This window comes from Pteropus alecto, unplaced genomic scaffold (assembly GCF_000325575.1).
Source record: "Pteropus alecto unplaced genomic scaffold, ASM32557v1 scaffold7, whole genome shotgun sequence".
Taxonomy (NCBI): Eukaryota; Metazoa; Chordata; class Mammalia; order Chiroptera; family Pteropodidae; genus Pteropus; species Pteropus alecto.
Genome location: NW_006494614.1, coordinates 22,963,035 through 22,978,182, shown reverse-complemented (window position 1 = coordinate 22,978,182; position 15,148 = coordinate 22,963,035). Strand labels below are relative to the sequence as shown.

Sequence of the window (15,148 nt, the reverse complement as noted above, 5' to 3'; positions counted from 1 at the left end):
AAAATAAATAAATAAATAAATAAATAAATAAATAAATAAATAAATAAATATATATATATATATATATTTACACAAATGAACAAATAAAATATATATACACAAATGAACAAATAAAATACAGTTGTGTTGGGTTTGACCCAGAAAGTTGTGAGAAGTAGTTAGAAGGCTCATAAAATGATCTTACTTTCCCAACTCTGTGTCAAAGTGCTGCTGAGAAAAAGGTTGCGTGACTACTTTAAATGACCTTAATAACTCCACGTGTATTACATGACTAATATATTAGTTTTAGTTAATAGAAACACTCTGTTCTAGCATAACAAATCTTCATTACCTGGTTTAGCAACATGATACATTGCATACTGGTCCCTAGATCCCTCCATCCCAAACTTCCTCTCACAGTCGGGTTAAGAGCATTAAGTCTTCTTCAGTAACTTACTTTCTGGACTTGACAGCCCTGGCCCAAATCTACTGGCTATCCCTTGTTATCCTCTGCTCTCTGGAAGCTGCTCTGAAAAACCTTCTGCCTCCTCTATACCCATCTTCCTTCCTGGAGGTGGAAGAAGGGCTGGTATAAGAAGTGAACGTCTACAGATGCACAACTTTCTGCCTCTTCTTGTTACCCAATCTTAAGTGCAAAAGTAAATCTTTAAAGAGCAGTCAGTGAAGGCTGCATAGCATGAGAAAAGATCCCTATCCTTTCTTGTCAGGTCACCTGTTCTAAGCATATGTGTACTTTGGACACTAACATGAGGCAAATATGAAATGAACATTCCAAAATTAAGTCTATCAGTGCATTCACTCTAAGAGCCATTCTTGTGACAAGAATGCAAGTCTTTATGAAAAATAAGTTACCAGTCCAGGCACGAATCTTCTGCAGTTGTGGGAATCTGTCAAAACTAAACTTAGAGAAAACTAAAAACAGAAAATCAGTGCCTTGGGGCCTTTCAGATCATAACAGAACTCCACTGGTCTGGGATTTTTCAAAATCACTTCAGTCTCACAGACTAGAGAGAGAGAATGCCATTTAGCTCTAGCATTTGTTTTTTGTTTTCGTTTTCATTTTATGGGAAATTTGAAGTAACTATGATGGCAGAGTGAGAGAAAAATGCTTTGGGAAAGTCTCTCTTTTTGTCTATATTGTAGTCTTTCCATTTTTTTTTTTAACTAAAACAGTTTCAAATATATTATGTGCACAATTGCCCCCCTCCTTCATAGGAGGCAAACTTTTGAAACTTAATTCGGTGCTCTAAATTCTCTCAGTCCAAAACATTCTATTGGTATTTCTTCCCTGAACAACAAAAGCACTGTGTAATCAAACATCTGCGACTCGGTAGGAAGATCTGTCAGGGGCGCCAGCAGGAACTTCTAGGACTGAATAAGGACCACAGATTAAACTACAGAATAAGCAAACACAGACTTGCCTAATCCATCAATTGAGGTCCCTACACCAGGAAGGCCAGTGCTTAACAGAAAGGCTATATTTTTTCTATGGATAACATTCTTGAAAATAAAATACTAAAATTATCCTCCTACCCTCATGCCTGGTAAGCCTGGATATCCTGAGCGACCAGGTGGACAGGAATTGGGACACTGCCGAAGATAGAGAGAGACAGAGAGTGCATAAACCAGAGCTTCCACTTTACAAAAAATGATACATTTTTAGGAATTCCAGCTACAGAACCCCAATGCAATTATATTCACTAAATAACTCAGAATAAACCTTTCCTTTTTTATTATTTCATTTTTAAACAGAAAACTACAGATAATATATCTAACCTTTTCCCCATGTATCCACCATCTAAATTTAATAAATATTAATATTTTCTTATACTTATTTCAGATTTAATTTATTGAAAAAATAAAATGTTTCCAGGTAACCTACTATACCACAACCTGATCATTTTCCCCTCACCCTTCCACTGGACTCGCTCTGTCCTGAGGTTCACATTCCCTCATCGAATGGGTCAAAATTGCATTTAGTGCAGTTTACCAACATCATTTGAATATTAATTTACAAGTAAAACAAGTCTCAAGGAGTTACTCGTCTTTTATCTTTTAAAATTGGGGTGTTCTGGTGTAAAACACATCTTAGTTATAAAGTAAGATTATGGAAAAATAAAGATATTTCTATAATGAAAAATGGTTACAGTCTGAGTATATACAAGCCACCAGTTCACTAGTGCCATAGATTGCTCTGCCATCTGAGTAAAGTAAAATACCGAAATACAACATATTCCAGCAAGATAATTTTAAAGAGAATTCATCTAAAGATTACATGGTCTTTGACTTAAAATTGTATTTTGTCGAAGGAAAACATCTTACCAATGGATCTCCATCATGAAAGCCAATTGTTCCCTAAAGTAGGAAAATATTAAAGTTAAGAACATAGTTAAATATTTAATTCAAACCTACAAATAACAGAATGTTATTGGACAAAAAATATAATAAATATATTTGTTCGATAAAATATAAAGAACAAAGAAGCATATAATATGCTAATATTCTAAAAACTTGGCTCATGGGTATATCTCCTTTGGAAAACTCTAAATTGCAGCAGATTCCATTAGGGGATTAAAGAGAGAAGAAATGAGAGACAATAGAAAATGTAGGGAACTCTGAATCATAAATTAAAAATATGGATTATCTCCTACTTAAACTCCTATTTTGTAAATTGCTTACTGTGTAAATCCTTTGTAAAAACTAGTTCATTTGAAATGTTCCTTTCACACATCCAGGTTTTGAGAAATCACAAGCATCAAAGGATTCAAAATAACGAGTACGCCATTCCCTGTGAAAAACGCCTTTTAAGTTACTATGATTTCCCTGCTCCTCTAACCTAAAAAGACACATGTTCTGAATAGGTGAAAAAAAAATGGTAGCTATTTAGGAATTTTAGGATAACTCGATTAACAGATATTTTCATTTTTGGTTCTGAAATTTCTTTAATCCTGACTCTCAGACGCCAAGAAATTCAAGCTGCAAGTAACTTACACTGGGTCCCGGGGGGCCAGGGGGGCCAGGTGGTCCTCTTCTCCCAGGGTCACCCTAAATTATGTGAAAATTGTGACACAGTGGTTATACACATGTCAAAACACAGTGTATAAAACTGGTGAGGCATGAGAGAATAATATTACTAAGATCCCCTACAGAGCTCAGCCATGCATAGACCTGCCACCAAAATCAATGGGTGGCCCATAATCCAATTAGCTCCACAAAACCAGAAGAATAAAAAAAGTTCCAATCTCACCAAAATAATTAAACAAGGCAGAGGGAGACTTAGGGCAAAAAAGTTAAGCCAGTTCTCTATAGAATGATTACTTTGTCTATCCTGAAAACAAACCATGAACACCACATATATTTCTAGTTGATTTACAGAGGAACTGGACAGTCAATACTGCTAGTGCCATCTATGTAATGGTAGCAAAAGAAGGCTTGCACCCAGCCTGAAGCTGTGAAATGAAAGGTTAACCTCTGCAGTGCCAGAATCTCCTTGGTTCTGGTCACCCACAAGCTATCACTTGGCCTGTCACTTCACTCTCTTGCAATTAGGACAGAAGATCAAAGATGGCTAAATTCAAGTAAGCCATTCAAATGAAAATAGATTCGAATTAGTCTTAATATCCAGAGTTTCCTCTTGGCATAGGTTTTCTTTCTTAATGTTCTACCATAAGAAATCAAAAGCATCTTAGATTTAATTTTACTTTATAATCATTCGTATTCATTTGTTAAGTAAACAAATTTATCAAATAGTTAAGCACATATAGAAAAGCAAAAAAGTATATAATACGTGGCTGTACTCTCAATGAGTTTACAATTATCTATGCTTCACATAACATCACTACTTCAACATTTTTGATTTATTGAATATTAACATCAAGCACTTATTACCAGCAATTTCTTCTATAAGGTTCAGCTCCTTACTGCCTAAAGTTAAATTACATTAGTTAGATTATAATGTAAAGATCCTAACATAAATACAGATGGTAAAAATTTTAGGCTATAGACTTTTCATTTCATTCAGAGTCTAATACCAAAGACACTGGACCCCTACCTACCCTGGCTGGGTCTAGAAAATAGAGATGACAATACCTGACTTGATTACTAATTCTAAAAGCTGGGAAGAAAATTTTAGCTGAAAACTTTGGGGAAAAAAAACTAAAATCATTTTGCAAAAATGAGCTAGCATTATTATTCCTGGTCCCCATCAGTATTATGGACTGGAATCAAATTCATTAGCCATTAGTTGGATGTGCAGGGAAAAAAAATATGGTTAGAGCAATTTGCCTTTCCTAATAACGTTGTCTTTTAAATCAGCAAATGTCTATCAAAAGGTGCTGTGGTACTCACAATTGGTCCAACACGGCCAAGCTCTCCAGGAAGACCCGCTGCCCCAGGAGGACCCTGAAGTCAACACATTAAAGAGACATGGCGATTTGTGAATGTTTTTAAAATCTATCACAAATTATATCCAATATGATAAACAACCAACTTAAAATTATGTATCTTTACTAGCTTTGGTTTCCAGTGAGACAATAACTCATTTGAACAAATTTTAGCTACTTAAAATAGAACAGAAATTTCTCAAGGTAATAAATTATTTTATTTAGCATAATAGGAGTTCTGTCACAGTAGCCATCTAAGAGCATGTAAGTGGGATACCATAAACAACACTAAGTAGAGTGTTAGTTGGAGAGTAATGTTGGAATCTGAGAAATAGGCCATTTTTGTAAATAAAATAAACCAAGAGATGATACTCACAGGGGGTCCAGGAATACCACGGCCCTAAAAGATCGAAATAAAAATTATTATAAGATATGATGTCTATTTGGTATAAATACAGACACAGGCCTGCCTCAGTTCAAAAATAAACTATAAATGCTATCACTAAATATGTACATGATCCTCATTCTAGAGAAAGCACTGGATAAAGAAAAACAAACATAGCTCTACTTCTAAAGGAAGCAGAAGCTTGTGTCAGCTCTTCAGACATTCCTTTGAATGTAATATTTTTTCCAAACTTTTTCTTAGAGAAAGTCAAAGTAAACAAGTCATCCACTTTTGCCCTAAAGAGAACTCACCATCACTCACAAAGAGACACGTCACAACCTAACAGTTTAAAGAGTTTTTCATTTTTATGTTTTATTAGAAACCTATATTAAAGCAGTACAGTGAACTGATTTACAATTTATAGGATGTTGAGATGTTCCCCGCAACAAATATTAAGCATAAAGAGGCAGAGAAGAAGAAGGAATCTGATACACACTCTCTTTTACTATATTTTATGGTAGGGCTATATGACACCAAATCCAGTAGATATTAAAAGCAAAATGGTGTCTTCGCTGAAATAACTTATGATGGGATCCTAATTTAATATGCTGGATTTGGTTTTAAAACTAGTCATTTGATCTCTCTCTCCTTTATACTCTATATTTCTTTAGCAACACCAAACTGTGTATAATTAAGGATTGAAACCACATCATACTCATCCTCCTAGCCTCAATTCCTAACAAAGACCTTATATATAATAAACCTTAACTATATGCTTGTTGGATTTAATAAAACAATATCAACTGCTTAGAATCTCTTATTCTCTCTCTTTGCTTTCCAGGTTCAATTTCCCCCACTTGAGGTTCTTCATTACTCTTTTCTCTCCTACCTTGGCTTTAATAAGTTTTATTCACAGCTATCTCTGATCCCATATCATGTCAGCTTTCATTCCAGGCTTTCTTTTGTAAAATAGCCATATGAAGCATCCAGTGGAATCATTATACACCTTCTGATAATGATATTATTATTTATAATTATTTAGGTTGCCAAAACAAGCAATAATATCATATGGGTACTGTGTTTTAATAAGTGTGACTTTTCCAAGGCATTCTTTGAAAAATTGCACCTACTTGAACATTTTAATATGTGATCAATTTGGGAAATAAGTGTTACGCTTGAAAACACCAAAGTAATCAATAAGTTATTTCATTATGAGATGCTAGATGTTTGAAAAATTTCACTACATTTTTTTAAAGCCATCTCTATAAGATGTTGAGCTCTGATTTGAAAAAATATGGAAGAAAGGCCAGTAAGCTATTCACTTCTGAAAATAGGCTTTAATGGAAAAGTTGACAGTCGCTGAAATATGGCAAAGAAAACAGTGCAAATAGAAAACAAGAGGGAAAATACAGATTAATGACAAAAACAAAAGCGGAATGAAGAGCAAAATAGAAAGGGAAAGCAGCCTGAGAACCTAGTCTTCTTACAAATAGATAGAAATAACAAATCTGCCAGAATGTCAATGTAGGAAAAGACTAGCCAGGGAATCAGGTGGGCGATAATATCTGATGTCTGATATTTCATTAGAGAGAAAACCAGTTTGTGAAGAACGTGGTGTGATGCCATGAGCTAAATATTGAATACTTAGATTTGCTGCTGTTAGGCAAGGAATGTTTTCTATCAATCTGGGTTGAGAGAGAAATGTCTCTTGGGAAATACTACCTGCAAACAGACATATGTATTTTATATTTACATTCAAATTTCTCTAAAATTTTTCTACTTATAGTCAGATTGCTTGCTATATCAGGTAAATCATAAACTTCTATGTGATGTATATTATGGAGAAAACTGCATTTAGAAATTTCATAATGGCAGAATTTTACCCAAAGATACGATATTTTCAATTCTGTCACTTTATATTCACTTACTGGAAATCCACGCGATCCCGGCACACCAGGTTCTCCCTAAAAGTAAAAATAAGTTTATCATACTTAGCTTTTCGCATCATAAATATGTAAATATACAAACTGCATAAGTATTAAAATCATTAAAATACTCAATTTTTGTGTTTTTAATTTAGTTTAATTCAACTAAAACACAAATTTATCTGCTTCATGATTAACCTATTAGTTGATTTGCAAACACTATAGTAAAATTATACTTCAGCATCTCATTAATACCAGCAATTAATACCCAGTGGCTGACTTACTTTTTGTCCTCTTGGTCCAACAGAGCCAGGAGATCCATCAGGTCCTGTTAATCCCTAAAAAGAAAGATGGTATTAGAACTATTATAGTATCCTTAGGCAAACCACTAAGTGGATAATTTCATTTTATTTATTAATGATATACAGGATGGTTAGCTACTATGATGCAAATATTTATAAAGAAATAACTTTGTATAGTCTCACTCAAAGGTAATATTTAACATGCCATCATTTAGTTACTTTCTGTTGATAAATTATATCATATTCCTAACTTCTTACTAACTGCATTGTTTATCACAGGGTTCAATAATTTAGTCTTTTTTGCCATTGCTTTGAAATTATATAATAAAACAATTACAGCATTCTAATAGCTAAATCTGATAGGACAACAGGCCTTGGCTCTGTCACTTACCCATGTTTACGTACCTCCCTTACTTCATTTATAAAATAAAAATACTATACATCTCTATAACTCTCTAATAATGTCTCGAGAGTTAATGTTTCTTCAGTAAGAATAAAAAATAATCAGTCTCATTATTGCCTTGCAGCTACCTAAAGCCCTCCAGCCATCTTCTAGCAAAGACAATTGCTTATTTAAGAACATTAACTTTTAAAGGTGAAACGTTTGAGAGCATGCGTGTTTCTACATTATCTTCCTTAGTAAAAATAGCTATACTTAAGTACATATTTTCATGTATACTACTCCATATATAGAATTTAAGCCAGTTACTGTAAAACATATTTTTAACTATTATATTTAATACTAAAGCAGTTATTAAAGGACATCTTCAAACATTCTCATTTTCCCTACCAGTACTTATTTTATAATCATTCTCAATATAAAATAGATATTAAAGCACGATAACACTATGTGTATACCTAAATTTCCATATCTGGTGAAGATACATTTTTTATATTTTTAATTTTTTATTTACTCTGACACTTTTAGATGTTGTCATTTATCATGTAATCTTGAAATTGTACCTTGCTAAAGATAAATATATGTATATCTGTATATATGTATGTATATGTACCTGTACATATATGCATGCATACAGAAATATATTATAAAACCCATTATCAAGATTTTAAAAAAGACTCAAATGATATTCATCAAGGGAAGGAGTTCTTGAAAATATGAAAACCCTACTTAAAAATCCATCTTTAATCTGTCATAGTCTGCAGAATTATCAATAAAGTACTTTCCTGTAATTTATATAAAAAACTAGTTCACTGACCAACATTTTTACATTTCTCTACATCAATTAATTTCCTACATTATAACTCCGTAGAGCACCTATAGCTGTTGAACACCTATAAGTCATGGAACATTGGCTTTTGTATTTCAGCAAACGAACCATATATCCAGGAGCACTCTCTGGAAGCACATAAGGCACATAGATTTTGTAAACCTCAGGGCATGTTTAACCAATGGAAACTCTAATTCCTATTTCATGTATATGTTCTCCAAGACCAAGCCTGGTCAATTGCCATACCCTCAACCCACTAACGATCTTCAATCTGTGACTGAAATAACTGACAAGGTTGTAAGACAGTATCTACTATATATGGTAGAATTTCACCTGCATAATAATAAAGTAAAACCAAATGAATGATTGAATAACCTGGAGGCTGCTTCCAGGTCACCTCCTATGTAGTACCTTCCAAAGGACATGATAAAGCACATCTATCCCTAGGGAGTGATTTGAATTAAATTGAAAATAAATTCTGGTGTCAGATGTTATAGTGAACTCTGTTATAAAATAGCTGTGCAGAAAAGCATAAATTCCATGAGGACAAGGGCTGTACGTCCATTCAATCCTAGAACATTGCTCCTATCATCTAATATATACTCAATACCTGACCACTGAATAAAATTAATTTAAGTTAGCCTATTTGGTGGAAGGATATTACACTCGTTCCTCCACATACCTTTAGTTTTGATTCAAATCCTGGCTCTGTCACTTATGACCTGTGCAACCATTCTTAAGGTGCTTAACTGTGTAGTGTTTCAGCTTTCTAATTTGTAAAATAGGTATAATAATAATATCTACCTCATATGGCAATTTTGAAGATTAAATGAGATATTACACGCAAAGGGCTTACAACATTGCCTGGCAAAGCGGGCCCTAAATAAGTGTTATCTATTCTTATTATCCTCATTATTACATAGTCAGCACTATTCTAGATGCTGTGAAGAGTTAACATGAAGTATAAGACATGTTTCCTGCCCTCTAGGAGCTTACAACCTCATTCAGAAAGGGTTCTGCATATAAACAAACAAACATAAAATCTAGATATTAACCGCAAGCATTGTATTTCATGGACCCCTCACATGTCTACTACTTCCTCACGTTTTACTATTTCCACTTCCACTGAACTTGCAGAATAATTTCTTAATAACTCACTATCCTAACCATACATCTGCCAGAGATTATTGTTGTATACATTCAAAGGATATTCTAATCTTTTCCTGTAAAAAGTGGCATGGTTTAATTACATTTAATTCTAATTCTTTTTCCTATCTTAGATTGATGCTATAAGAATAAGTAGAATATTATTTACTAAGTATGTCATAGCAAATAGTGCCTATGAAAATGTCTCTCTATTGATATTATTGATGATAATAATAAGTTGTGCTTTGGGTGCAAAGTTATAACAAAGTTTTGATTTCTCTAATATTACATGTTTATAAGGGGAAAGAACCTAAACTAAAGTCTTAGCAGGGAAGGAAAGATTTTATTTACCTATTTTCTCCACATTCACATTTACACACACACAATTCCAATTTGCAATAATTCTTATTTACCAAAGAAATGAATGAGGAAAATATTACCAGTAGCAGAAAGAATTGCTTTCGTACGAATGCTTTTGCAGATAAAGTTCTATGTGGGATGATATTGGAGCTAACTGTGCTCTGAACTTTCACGCTGCTGCTTGGCAGGGAACACGAGCCCTCACTACAATTTCCTTCCAGCATTCCAATGACTCAGCTCATGAGACTCAAGGAATAATTTTACAAGCATAGCTGCCATGACTCTTTCTTTTCTTTCAAAAATCCACTCAACTAAGGATAATTACCTTTAAACCATGTTCCTTTCAGTTTCTTCCAGATATCATCCAATTAACTATTTGTTAACATTACCAAAAAATACAGCTTTGCAATGACCCAACGAGCAGAATCAAAGTAGGAGGTTTAAGGTCTTACTAACATAACACACTCAGGTTCACCTATCAAGAAAAGATTATTGAAGCTTTCCTACTTACTTAGTTTCTTTATTTTCGGGGCTAAACAAACAGCAAACTCTGGTCTACTTACCAGTATTTCATTATTCTCAATGTCTATTCTCAATTTAGAGTAAAAGATTTGTTTAAAATGTCAAATAAGCCAAAAGATGGAGTAAGAAAACTTTTCATCTCAGAATCTATAAGTCCCATGTGGTTCCATTTCAAAATTTGGTGAATATGAACCATATAAATATTTATAAATAATTATAAGATATCAATTATAAATTATTTTTACTATCCATTGAATTACCCATATCATTTTTTGGTTGATAATTCAGATACTAAAAATTCACAATTACTCTGTTCCTTCCTATTTTCTCTGATTATTCATCTATTTTAGAACCTCATTTGTATTTGAATGAGGCAAACCATTCTGGAAGAGAGTCAGTCTATAAATCAAAGAAATCTGATTTCTTTCATTATCCTAGCCACTATATAACTCTGGGTCCCTGAGGAAAGCATTTGTCCTCATAATTATTCAATTTCCTTATCTGTGGAGAATAATATTAGCCAAACCTGCTTTCCAGGTTGTTGAAGGTTAGAAGAAATAATATTTGTGAAGGTGCTTGAGAAAAAAAGTTCTACACAAATACAAATTAGTATATCTAATTTTTTGCTTAGTTCTAGGAAATGCCTAAATTACTGGCACATACATGGATTTGTTACTTTTTCTCTCCTTCCTTTCTCTTTTTTTTCCCTCTTGCTTTCTTTCTCAATCCCAGGAGACTGATTCAATGCCCTCATCAGTTTTTCCCTGAGGACCTTCCTGGATCAAATTTCTAGAAGTCTTACCCTTATATTTTTAACTTTGGAAATCTGGTTTGTTCTGCACCTTGTACTGCAACTATACGCAAAGAAAAAAATACTTGTAATTGTTATTTACATTGTACTTATGAAATTTTTGAAATGATTCCATATGTTTATTCAAAATTTCTGTTTAAGTGGGGAAATTACTTTGTAAAGCAAACCAGGCATTTCTTTATGGTCTTATAGTAAATGGTAAAGAGTTTAAGCACACTACATAAGCACCATAAAATTAAGGCACAGATTGGTCTGGCCCTCTGCCTGAAATTATAGCAACTCAATAGCAAAAAAAAAAAAAAATAGCAAGACATGCCTTCAGGTGCTTCAAGCACCACAAAAATTAATAATAATTTAATCATAAATTTTCTTTTCACACAAAAGTCAGCTCCAAGTTTCAAAGGTATGAAGAAATAAATCCAACCTATACTGGGCTATTAGTTGATTTAGTGGCCTTGTATTTATCTGACTTTTTTATCACATGATAGTTTCCAGTCATTCACAAGAAGAGCTTAATAACCAAGCTATATAATTTCAGTTTGCATTATACAAATATTAGTTTGATATTCGGTTTGTATTTTCCAAATATTAGTCATTGGGGGCCTCATGCACTGTCATTTTGCATACATTGGAAAACTCAAAATAGGTGCTTTGAAATGTAAAACAAAGTATATCTCACAAAGCATAAATAGCATAGACAAAGCCTCCATTATGATAATCTCGATAAAGAAAGTGTCTTAATAACTGCTGAAATCTAGCTAGTTTTCTTTTCTCAAAATGAAGCTTCTGTCTTAAACTCTAGTCAAAAATTCTTGGAAATTCCAAACATAGGTTTTCGGGTGCTTTCTTTGAGTTAGAAAAGTCTTTAGTTTTGGGAAACCACATAAAGTGTAACTTGAAGGATAATTTGAATGTACCACTGACTGTTCTCTGAGAACAGATGCTATGTATTACATCACTTTGTATCCTAGCAACAAAGTCAAGGACTAGCCTGTACTGGGATCTCAGTAAGAATTAGTCGAATGCATGGAAAGAGATGGTGAGAGTCCTGAAGTAATTTTATTATGAAGAAATATTATTTAGTATTAGGTTTACCATGTAACTCAGTATCTGAGCTTTCCCCAGATGGTGGGAAGGAGGGTACAGAGATGGGTAAATGGAGGGAAAGTTTGCTTGTTTCCAGTCTTCAAATAGGCAGCTCATTTCTGTCTATGATGCCAGCTAAGAAACCACCATAGAAGGAGAGAAAACTAGTTTTAAATTTCCTATCCATGTGTGACCATTCTCGTCCCCGCTCCAGACATTCCCACTCACTACAGTCCCACCCCTCAAGAGCATCTTTCTTTTTTCTTTTCATTGGGATTCAGAAGTATTCTGCCCCTTTCCCTGCTTGCAGGTTCTTTTCCTAAATTAATCTAGGGAGTCTCAGTGAAAAAGCAAGAGCAAAGACAATTTGCTGCAAAGTCCCAGCACTGACCAGTAGGATTCCTCCTCCCCCAGCATCCCCTAGGCTGCGAAGTGGGGTGAGAGTCACGGGTGAACAGAGCGAACAGTCTGAGGCACCATCCAGGTACCCATTCCTGTTTTCTGAGAGGTAGAAATGCCAGCTCTGCATGCTTCCCCCAAAGAGCCTCGAGATAGCGCCATACTCGCAGGTCCCTTTGCAGAAAACTGCCACCTCCATGCCATGTTAGCCAAATTCATGGCCACAGCCCTGTTTCAACTGGGTCTATCGCCACCGCCCCACCCACCCGCCCCAGCACCTGTCCAGCACATCTCTAAGTCTCTCCCTTCCTCCTTCTCCCCCTCCTTTCTGCCCTCCCTCCTCTCCCCCAAACACACACACACCCTGCTCGCGCGCCTACTCACATCAGCACCCGGTGTTCCAGGCTTGCCCGGAGCTCCTGGCTTTCCTGGTTCTCCATCAAGACCCTAGGCAGGAGAGGGAGAAGCAGTAAGAAAAAAAGGTACAAAGTTGAGACTCTTTGGAAGCACGTGACTGCAAATTCTGTCTGAAGGAAGGAAGTGGAGTGTGAATGCGTTGATCAACTTACCGGGGGACCCGGGGGACCCTGAGGACCTCGGTCACCCTGGAGGGGTAGGAGAAAAGGCAAGAGCAGTACATGAGTGGAAGTCACTGGAGATCCCGGTGGGAGAATCCCACGCGTGTTCACCCCTCAGATCAGGTACAGGGTAAGGGCTAAATGGTGGAGGTTCATGACCGATGGGGGACAGTCTACTTCCCCCCGCTCCAAAAAATCCCCAGGCTTTTAAGATCCAAATCCCAATCTTACCCATGCCCAATCCTATTGGGGGGAAGGAGGGGAGGCACCGGGCCCTCTCAAAAAAACGAACAAACAAAAAACCTCCAACCCACTGGAGAAAGGGTAGGAAAAAGCAGGACTGGAGGAACAGAGAAACTTACGTCGATGCCATCGATGCCCGGAACTCCAGGGGGGCCTGGAGGCCCAGGAGGACCCTGCTCGCCAGGGGGACCTCTCTGACAAAAACAGCACACACAGGTTAGTGGAGCACATTTGACAGCAAGGAGACACTGAGAGTGATGTCTTGGGAGTGAGGCCCTCACCTCCTCCCCAATAGATATTCCCTGTGGAGGCCGGGTTTTTAAAACCCAATAAAATAAACAAAACTTCCAAGCAAGCACAGGTTGCTTCAACTCTGCGGTATTCCGAATGAGGCTGAACTGTCCAATTAGAGAATGATCTATGTCCCCGAAGTGGAGAGAGGGGTCACTGGGCCCTCACCTCTACGGAGTGCGTTGAACCAAAAGAGGGTGGTAAAGAAGGGGTGGGTCTGATGCTTTTTTAAAAAGAGATTCAATAATGAAAATGGTTGTCATTCGATACCTCGACTGAATCAGTAATTGCAAGTCAGTGTTTTGGCTAAAATGGAACAGCTAGGAATGGAGGTACTGCACATCAGATCAGTTACAGTATCATTTCGTAAATTTTTCTATGTCCAGTAGAAATCTGGGGGGGGAATATGTTTGAGGAAAAGATTGGGAAGGAGTGAAGCAGAAGAGCCCTGATAGCCAGCAGGCGCCTGGCTTCATTTCAGATTTACCTGTAGTGACACTCTCTTGCATGAGGTCTTTGCACCTTGCTTCAAAACTACACCAAATTTTAGACTGACCCTATGAGGTGACCCCTTTTATCTCTCGCAGCTAAGCTTTGATGGTGCTGGAGGGACTGGTGGCGTCTGAGCATATTGCTTAGAGAATGTGCACACCCACCCAGCCCCTTCTGATTTTAAAAATAGAAAGAAAAAAGCTGCTTTCATCAAGGAAAACTTTGTTTTTCTAAACTCCAATGACCAGACAGGTTACAATGGGGTCTTTGTAAGAGAAACCTCAAACCCCGGCTGGCCTCACCAGCCCCCGCCCTGTCCTATCCGGCGCGAGATGGGGGAGATGCAGAAACCTTTGAGAAGTTGCTGAAATTTTGATGGGAGCCAAGACTGCCGGGTTCCAATCCCCCAGCTGCGGGACTGATAGGAGGACTCATGTCCTAGTGCTGCCACCGCTGGCTGAAGGAGAGGGAGAGGGAGTTTAGCACCACTTGCCTGAATTCCTGCTTCTCCAGCCTGCTTTTGACTGTGACCAGGAGAGGGGGAGGGGAGGTAAGAAACAACCAGGCTAAAAATTAAACCTCGGTTTCGAGACACCGATGGCTTTCAGCACCTGAGCCTGCAGCGTTAAGGCTCAGGTTAGGGGCGGGTTGGGGGCCCAGGTTGGTCCTTTCCTGGACCTGGACCGAGGGGTCATTTGAGGCCCCGACCCCACAGTACTTCTTGCAGGTTCTCCAGGCTGGAGGGAGCGCTCGACCCCAGAGCCCTGGGGATACTCCGAGCCTTCGCCACGGCTCCCGAGACGGCTGCGCCCCCACCATTCCCTGTGCGCGCTTAAAAAATGCCAACACTTCTCTCCCCCAGCTTACCTGGTTAGGGGTCTGATTGGGCTAGAGAGGAAAAGACGGAGAGAAATCGAGAATCCCCCCCGCCTCCCGCCACACACACACACACACACACACACACACACACACACACACACACTCTCGGCACTCTCGC

At 37.0% G+C, this 15,148-nt stretch overlaps 1 protein-coding gene across 1 annotated transcript in view; it reads right to left on the bottom strand.

Moving 5' to 3' along the window:
- The window catches only part of COL9A1 (collagen type IX alpha 1 chain), an 88,103-nt gene that overhangs the window by 50,540 nt on the left and 22,415 nt on the right, over positions 1-15,148 (bottom strand). Inside the window, exons 7-17 of the mRNA XM_006926405.2 lie at positions 15,019-15,039; positions 13,488-13,562; positions 13,117-13,152; positions 12,932-12,994; positions 6,977-7,030; positions 6,696-6,731; positions 4,759-4,782; positions 4,348-4,401; positions 2,992-3,045; positions 2,323-2,355; positions 1,534-1,590 (exon numbers count right to left, since the gene is read on the bottom strand). Coding sequence (XP_006926467.1) covers positions 1,534-1,590; positions 2,323-2,355; positions 2,992-3,045; positions 4,348-4,401; positions 4,759-4,782; positions 6,696-6,731; positions 6,977-7,030; positions 12,932-12,994; positions 13,117-13,152; positions 13,488-13,562; positions 15,019-15,039 — 507 coding nt within the window. The remainder of the gene's footprint in view (positions 1-1,533; positions 1,591-2,322; positions 2,356-2,991; positions 3,046-4,347; positions 4,402-4,758; positions 4,783-6,695; positions 6,732-6,976; positions 7,031-12,931; positions 12,995-13,116; positions 13,153-13,487; positions 13,563-15,018; positions 15,040-15,148) is intronic.